The 9,203-nt window shown below is 35.4% G+C and overlaps 1 protein-coding gene across 1 annotated transcript; it reads left to right on the forward strand.

Moving 5' to 3' along the window:
• On the forward strand, positions 4,441-8,069 carry LOC107646283. The gene is made up of 3 exons (XM_016350478.1): positions 4,441-4,546; positions 5,710-6,332; positions 7,110-8,069. The coding sequence occupies exons 1-3, from the start codon at positions 4,441-4,443 to the stop codon at positions 8,067-8,069; spliced, it is 1,689 nt and encodes a 562-aa protein (XP_016205964.1).

Genomic DNA, 9,203 nt, shown 5'->3' on the forward strand with positions numbered 1-9,203 from the left:
TGGAGGTAGATTCTTCAAAAACCAGCTTATTACAGAAGAACCAAAGGGATGAGACCACCATACCAAAAGTGCACGAACAGACGCTACGGAGAGACAAATTTCTGATAATTCATTCAACTCTATTAAGAGAGTAGAAGTCATTAGCAAGGCATTAAGGCTGCAGGATACGCCAAACTGCTTTGGCAAAGGGACAATCTTGGAGGACATGAATCGATGTCTCATCATTATAGTTGCACCAAGGGCAAGTTGAATAATTCATCAAGTGTCTCCTCTTTCTTTCCATGTTTGTGAGAATTGCATCGTGAACTAGGAGCCACATGAATGACCTAATACGTTCAGGACCCCTTTAGTGCCAAATGAGGATGAAACTTCTGCTTTGCATTCCTGGATCTGCTTAGAGATATTGGTAGGTAGTCTTCAGTGAAAAAAGTCCATCTAAAGTGGGGAGCCCAAGCAATCTAATCACTTTTCTTCTATGGAGAAGGAGGGGATAGAGCCACAATTTTCTGAGTCATCTTTTTAGGGAGCCATTCTTGGAGTTTAGCCATGTCCTAACTATCTAAAACAGTTAAAAAATCTGTGAGAGATAATCCTGCTTCTGAAATCCTACTTACTTGATGAGTGTATTGATTTAGGCTTCCAAGTTTTAGAACCCATTTATCTTCCCAAAAATTAACTTTTGCAGCGTCACCCAGACGCCAAATAGTGTTAGTCTAAACATCTTTCCAAGAAGAGCAGATACCCTTCCACAGATTAGAATCATTATTTCTTCTTTCTGTGGTTGGTATGATATCATTGTCACATCTATATTTGGCTCTCAACACCTTTGACCAAAGCACATCTTTTTTCTCCACCAAACCCCAACCAATCTTCATCATGTAGGCATGGTTGAGATCCTTAGCGTGCCAAACACCTAAGCCACCACTTCTTTTAGGTCTATCGACAGTTCTCCAATTCAATAGGTGAACTTTTTGTTTCCTTGGTTTCTCCCCAAATAAAGCTCCTGCATTTATGATCAATAAAGTCACAGGAAGATTAGGGTAAAACAACAGTTTGCATAGTATAAGAAGGAATAGATGATAAGATAGATTTCACCAGGGTAGATATGCCGGCTAGGGATAGAGACAATGCTTTCCAACTGTTAATTCTAGTGGTGATCTTAGTTTCAACCTCCTTGTATATTTTTTTTTTGTTGACTCTTGAGTGGATAATAGGAACGCCTAGATACTTCTCCAAATCATTGGTTCTGGAGAAATTCAGGTAATTACTAATTTGGCTTCTCACATTATTCCCCACATTCTTGGAAAAAAATACGAATCTTGTCCCTGTTTATTTTTTTGCCAGAGCTAGTACAAAAAGCCTCAAGAACTTTATTAATGATCTCAGCTTGAATTATGTTAGCTTCCGCAAACAGAATAAGATCATCGGCAAAGCACAAGTGGGAGAGATTGGGACCCTTTCGATTCAGCTAAATAGGTTTCCAAAAATCCATATCAACCGCAGCATTGATGAGATGAGATAACCTTTCCATGTAAAGAACGAAGATATATGGAGAGATAGGATCCTTTTGACGGATACCTCTAAAGAGAATGAACTCATCAAGGGTCTCACCATTCCATAAAACTCTCATCCTAGCTATAAAAATGTAAGAATAAATTAACTCAATAATATGAGAAGACATCTCAATCACCTGTAATGTATCTTTGATAAAGCTCCACTTTAGACGGTCATATGCTTTCTCCAAATCAATTTTGATAGCTATCTACCCTTTTGCACCTTTCTTAATTCTCATAGAGTGCAAGACTTCCTGAGTAATAATAATACTATCTGAACTTTGTCTTCCAGAAACAAAGCTACATTGGGTCAGACACATCAACTTAGCCATGATATTCCACATGCAATTGTCAATGGTCTTAGTACTAATCTTATAGGATACATTGCATAAGCTTATCGGTCTCATCTGCATAAAATTAATCACTGGTTCAACTTTGGGAATGAGAGTAAAAAACGTCTCATTAATCTCTCTAACCTTCTTTGGATCCTCAATGATGCTATCAATCAACTTGCATAAGTCTGTTCCAACCTTATCCCATTGGTTTTGATAAAAAAAAAATAGCTTGGATGCCATCATTTTCCGAAGCTTTTAGACTCCCCATGTTAAAAAGAGAATCTTTAAGTTCTTGGTGGAAAAGGAGATGTCTAATATACTGACAATTAGCTTGAGATAAGGCTGGGAAAGAATTCCTTAAAATGAAATCAACTTCAGGAACATCATCAGAATAAAGCTTAGAATAAAAAGAAGTAGCCATATTTTCTAGATTAGTTTTATCATAGATCCAAGTGCCATCGGATTCTTGAAGAGAATCCACTCTATTCTTTCTCTTTCTTGCTATAGTAGTCCCATGAAAATATTTAGTGTTGCGGTCACCAAACTCAATCCACTTACACCGCGACTTCTGGTACCAAAAAATTTCCTCTTGAATGAGGATGTCTTCATACTCCTCCCAAAGAGACGATTGTAAATTTTGCAAGAAACAATTGTTGTGGGATTTATGCTAGCTATAATCCTATGTAATATTCTTAAAATCTTACTTTTTCTCTTATTAATATTCCCAAACACAGCAGGGTTCCAAGATTTTAGCGACTTTTGGAGTGAAGTAACAATTATTATTAAACATGTTATTAAAATCAAGATGCATCAACTATGCAGCTAAGAAGCGAAATGGTCTTTTACCAGTATTGGTTGGATTAGTAGAGCTCAACTCGAGACAAAGTATAGAGTGATCAAATTTGTAGCTCGAAAGATGTCTAATCTTACATTCAAAAAACCTGGAGAACCAATCAAAATTACATAAGCCCCGATCCAAACGTTCCACTAGGTCTCCTATCTTCCAAGTGAAGGGCCAACCATTATAGTCCATATAAAAAAGACTGCAATCTGCAACACATGATTAGAAGTCTTTGCAGCCACCCATGTTACTTTCAGATTGTCCCTTACATTCAAAATCATGAATAACGGCATTGAAATCACCTATGAGGCACCAGGATTGAACCACTTTATTGCTAAAATCTCGGATACAATCCCAAAGGATTTTGCGATTAATCCGTTGAGGGCTACCATAGATAGCAGTTAGTATCCACAGATCAGAATTGTCATTCTCACCCTCATATGAATAAATTGATAATTATGAGATAAAAAATCAACATTCCACAAGTTGTATCCCACAAAGCCCAAATACAACCAGAATAGCCCCTAGCTTCTTTAATAAAAATTCCATCGAAGCCAAATTTACTCCAAACAGAGCTACCCCGATTTTTACTAATATTTGTTTCTAATAAAATAAGAAAACTACAATTATATTTTTTTTTAAATCATTAATAAGTTTGGGAAAGGTTCTATTACCAGTCCCTCTACAATTCCAAATTAACAGATTCATAAAAACATTAAAAAAAAGAATAAAGGGTCAAAAAGACCAAGACAGAAAAGAAAAAACTTAGCTCTGGGCATCAGCCCCCAATCCCAAAAGGGGTGATTCAGCCATGATTTGGTCTCCATCATTTGCAAGGATTCCTCATGTTTCCATCGTAGCCTCTGGTGGCTTCATCGGTGGAGGGAGGTTTTGCTCCGGCGGTTTTGACTTCAACCTTGACGAGAAGCTCTCTTGTACTTGATTGAAAAAATCGTTCTTGACTACATGGTTTTCCAAAGCCTTCTTAGATTTTGTTAAAACTTGAACCGAATCATGTTGCTCCTTTTGTAACCTCCTCATACTCTCAAGCATTTCCCTCTTTATAGCAACCACATTTGGATTTCTCGAAGAAGAGCTGGTTGGTTGAGATAAGACAGGAGCTTTCTCCAAATTGATTTCCTTTTTGAAAATCTCCTTGGCTTTGAGCTTGTTGCCTTTGCTTGATTTTTGAGGAAGATAGAGAGCCACCTTTTTTTTAGTTTTGAAATTCTTTTCAGCACCATGCCTAAGAACCTTCTTGGTGATATGTTCTCTTGGCCCACTTTCATTTTGAACTTGATTAATGGGCTCCTTTGTATGAGTGTCGACAGCTACATGCAGTCCATCTTGCATGGGTTCAGGCCAAGGCACATTTACAAGATTAGCATCTTTCACGTTGATTTTATCTGAATCCTCATACAAGATATTATACCTTGACCCTTTAACGAGAGATTGGTCCTTATTATTATTAATTCTTTCCATATTAGTTGTGGATTCATTCCCATAATAGGAAGGCTTATTAGTTGGCACGAGTTTCTCTTGCTTTTTTCTTTGGAATCATCATTCAGAGGCCCTAATTAGGTGGATCTTGATTGTTTCTTGATTTTTACACATTAGTTGATTTTTCGGAAATTCCAGATTACTCCCCATTGAATGCTTGGATTTGATTCCTAACGGTTCCATCTTTATCGTCGGAGTTCTCTTCATGCCGATGCTCACCGTCACCCATCGGTGCTTTTCCGCATTGTTCCGACTGATGTCCATACAGCCCATAATTGAAGCATATGAGATGAAGGCCCTCATACTCTATATTCAAGGTACTCCCAAGGACCAAAATTCTAGAAATGAGTTTCTTAGAGAGATCGATTTTCACGCATATTCTTGCAAATTTTTTTCGATAATGAATAGACGTAATCTTATCAATTTTGAGCATAGTGCCAATAGTTGATCCAACCCTCCATAAAAAACAATGATTGTAAAGTTCAATGGGAGAGTTTGGTATATGGATCCATACGGCAATCTTCTTCCCCTGTTGTTCCGAGGATAGGAAAAAAGGCCTTCATCTTTGTACAATAATATAATGACCCGTCACCATCTAAGGTCCACCCGTTAGAGCATGCGAATAGTCCTCTTTCTCTGAAAAATGAACCAAAAAATAGTCACGATCCATATCTATCACATTTATCTTACTTTTTTTACCCAATCTTTCTGTAAACATTGTTCCATGAAACCTAAATTAACTCTCTTTTTAAGAACTTTAACAATGAGAGCAGCATGTCATGGTTTACACCATTCTTCAAACTCTTCTCTGGTAACTTTGATCTCAAGGCATAGATCAAAAGATTTTTCTTAATATAAAATTTCTTTTTCATCTTTATACCAACGATTTGCAGAGTCCGAATCATCTTCTCTTACATCCTCAAAAATTGTCTTTTTCTCCTAAAACTGGCTCAGGAGGTGTCAATAACGAATCTTTATAAGAAACAGGAACTCTAGAAGTAGTAAGAGCATCTTTGTTAAGCAAGACTTTTATGTCTTCTAAAGTATTGTTGATGTGTACCCAAGAATCTGCTACATTTAGTTGTTATGTTTTTAATATATTACATATTGCTTAATAATGTGTAATGAGTAAGAAAAATGTTATATTATGCAAATCAAAACTTCACACTACCAAATACATTTGAAAATCTAAATTCACAAAATCTTTCTAATTTCAATTTTCAAGCTCCTTATAATAATCAATTTCCTATATTCCAACTGCAAAATCAAAATTCACAAACATCCCATTTTCCATTTTCATCCATATTTAACCCCTCTATTTGAAATGTTACTCCAACTTCCTTGCCGTTTCCAACTCAATTCAGTGCATCAAGACATAACTCATCTGGTGTTGGTGGCTCTTCTAACCCATCCTCTCAGACTCCTATACAATCCAGTCCAAATTCGCAATATTAAGATTTTGCCAACCCTTGTGGATTAGATGCTATCGACCTCAATGATGATGATATTAAAGATCGGAGGCAAGATAGTATTCAACACTGGCATTGGAAAGAGGATGAGATGCTGATCAGTGCATGGTTAAATGTTTCAACTGACCCTGTAGTTGGTACCGATCAAAAGGGGGAAACATTTTGGAGTCGAATTCATAGCTACTGTGTAGAATTTTGCTCCGACATGACAAGGGGGGTAGTTGCATGTAAGAAACGATGGTATAAGATCAACAAGGCTGTTACACAATTTGCTGGTTGCTACGATCAAGCTAGTCGAAATATAAGGAGTGGTTCGAACGCTGATGATATAAAGGAGTTGGCTTATAAACTTTATTCCACACATTATGGTCAAAAATTCACTTTTGAGAGGCATTGGAACATGCTTCGGTTGGAGCAAAAATGGAGAAGCCAACTACCTACACAGAGTGGCGGCTCAAAGAGAACCAAGGTTAGTGCAACTGGAGCATACTCATCCTCATCAAACCCAGAAATACCGTTGACTGACGAACCCGGTGTGGACTCTCCCGTTCGCCCACAAGGATTAAAGAAGAGCAAGCGAAAAGGTAAGGAAAAAGCACAGATGTCTGAAGATTTTAGCGAAAGAAAATCATCGGTTGTCAAAAAATTATCTCTCATGGAAGATATAAGAATGTTAGAGAAAAGGAACTAATGGAAAGGAAAAAAGAAAGAGAAGAGGAGAAGGAACATAGAGCAAAGATGATGGCAATCAAAGAGAAGGAGTTACAAATTCAAGCGGCAATCAAAGAACAAGAATTACAAGCTCAAGCGGCAATGAAAGAACAAGAATTACAAACTCAGAGGTATATTAAAGAAATGGAGATAAAAGCAAAAGAAAGGAAAATAGAAAGGATGGCCAAGGAAAGGGAAAGGGAGATGGATATGCAAATACTTAATGCTGACACGTCTACAATGAGTGAAAAATGACGAGCTCTTCATGAGATTGCATGTGAGAAAATAATCGCCAAGTGGTTTACTTAATGGTTCCTTATATTCGTAGAGTTATGTAGTATGTTCTTATTTTTATTGCGTATTACTGGTATGTGATGTAGTTTGTTTTATTTATTTCTGATGTAAGTTTTTAAATTAGTCAATATTATTGTGCCATTATTGTTCATGAAAGTGACCGTTGCAAAACTAGCTGTTAAGTAGCCGTTGCAAAACTAGCTGTTGCAAAACTAGCCATTGCAGAACTAGCCATTGCAGAACTAGTCGTTAACTAGCCGTTAAGGTACTTACTGCAGACACACTTATAAATATCAACTATCAATGACTCCGCAACTCCACTTCAACTCTACTTTCTCACCTCGAAAGAGAACTAAAAATTACATTTCTAGATATGGCTAGAAATTTTGATGATATGTTTAATGAGGCTTTGTATGGCAAAAGAAGACGGCAAGATAACACACTCATAGATAATTGGATCGATGAGTATTTACTCAAAGATTCAGAAGAAGATATCGATAGAAGCTCTATCCCAATTACTCGTAGATGGATCAACAGAGATCGAGAAGCAGGACATGATCGCCTTTTCCAAGATTACTTTGCAGATGATCCAGTGTATAATGCTGACATTTTTCGACGGAGATTTCGAATGAGAAGACATGTGTTCCTTCGGATAGTAGACGCTCTCTCAGACGTTTATCCGTATTTTCAACAGAGGGTTGATGCAACTGGAAGAAGAGGCTTGTCGCCACTCCAGAAATGTACCGCTGCGATACAGATGTTAGCATATGGCGTAGCAGCTGATGCTGTTGATGATTATGTGCGCATAGGCGAAAGCACAACAATTGAATGCTTGGAAAAATTTGTTGAAGGTGTCATTTCGGTGTTCGAGGATGAATACTTGCGAAAACCCAATCCAAATGACGTACAACGCCTACTACAAATGGCGGAGGGTCGTGGCTTCCCTGGCATGTTGGGTAGCATTGACTGCATGCATTGGCAATGGAAAAATTGTCCAAAGGCGTGGAAAAGTATGTACATGAGTGGTTATCGTGGGGTTGCAACCATAGTACTTGAGGGTGTAGCATCTTCAGACCTTTGGATATGGCATGCGTTCTTTGGAGTTTATGGTTCAAATAAAGATATCAACGTGTTAGATCATTCTCCAGTGTTTGATGATATTCTAAATGATCGTGCTTCGGAGGTAAATTATACTATTAATGGTAATAATTATACAATGGGATACTATTTAGCAGATGGTATTTATCCTGAATGGGCCACATTTATCAAATCAATCTCAAAGTCACAAGGGGAGAAACGCAAGTTATTTGCACAATACCAAGAAGGGCAAAGAAAAGATGTGGAACATGCTTGTCGTCAACTATAGAGTTTAATTATGTTTTTCTTTGTATTAAGTAATTTTACAAATTAGTGTAATCCTGAATTATATATTGTGTATTATTGTTATATATAAATTTATTTAATATTAATATCTTTTAATAGTGAATTATTTTTAAATTTAAATTTTTAAATTACATTATTAAAAAAAATAATTACATTAATTTCAAGTATTTTAATTAATTAATTAAGTGGGACCACAACAGGAACTAAAGTTAGTTCCTCCTAATGGAGAAGATAGAGATGCTTTGAGTTCCTATTTACTGTTTATGACGCAAAAACTGATGTGGAGTTATTTTTTATGACAGGTGGATCATAAATAAGAATTGTGATGAATTCTCTACTGGAGATGGTCTAATAGAACACACAGTTATATCATAATGGGCTAATGGCGCATAACACCAGTTCGCAATCCAACATTTAAAAAAATGAGCCATGTAAAAGATTCTTTTATTTTTGAATAATTATCTAAATTACTTAAAATTTTAAAATACACAATATCGTTAGTAATATTTAGAGCTCGTTTGAGAAAATTCAAAAGTTATTTTTTTAAGATTTTGACTTATAAAAAATTATATTAATGTTATTTGATACAGCTTATTAATATGTTCTTAACTTCTCAAAAAATTGTTTAAGAGCTTTTGAAGAAGTAAAAAAATTTGACTTCTCCTTAAAAATTATTTTATCACTCTTATTTATTAAAATAATTTTAAAATAAGTACTTCTATGATAAAAAAAAATCAAATACAAAATAACTTATTTATAAACTGCTTTTAATATAAGTCCTTATATTTTAAGCTATTTTTTTAAAAGAACTTGATTAAATTATTTATCCAAACTGACTTTTATTTCAGATAATAAAATTTCCTTCAATTTGACCAATTTAATTAAAATAACTATTTTAAAATGAGTGAATTATCAATTTGTCCTTACCATTTTACTAAAGACAAAGACTCATACAAAAAAATTTTTTTGAAGGTGAAAATGTAGATAAAGATGTTTAAAACATCTTTAAATAATAATTTTTGATCTCATCCATTGAATAGATTATCATATATTAAATTTTTATACGTGGTATAAATTAAAAGTATTATCTTTATTAAAAATATTGCAATATTCTTAA

The sequence above is a fragment of the Arachis ipaensis genome, chromosome B01 (assembly GCF_000816755.2).
Source record: "Arachis ipaensis cultivar K30076 chromosome B01, Araip1.1, whole genome shotgun sequence".
Lineage (NCBI taxonomy): Eukaryota > Viridiplantae > Streptophyta > Magnoliopsida > Fabales > Fabaceae > Arachis > Arachis ipaensis.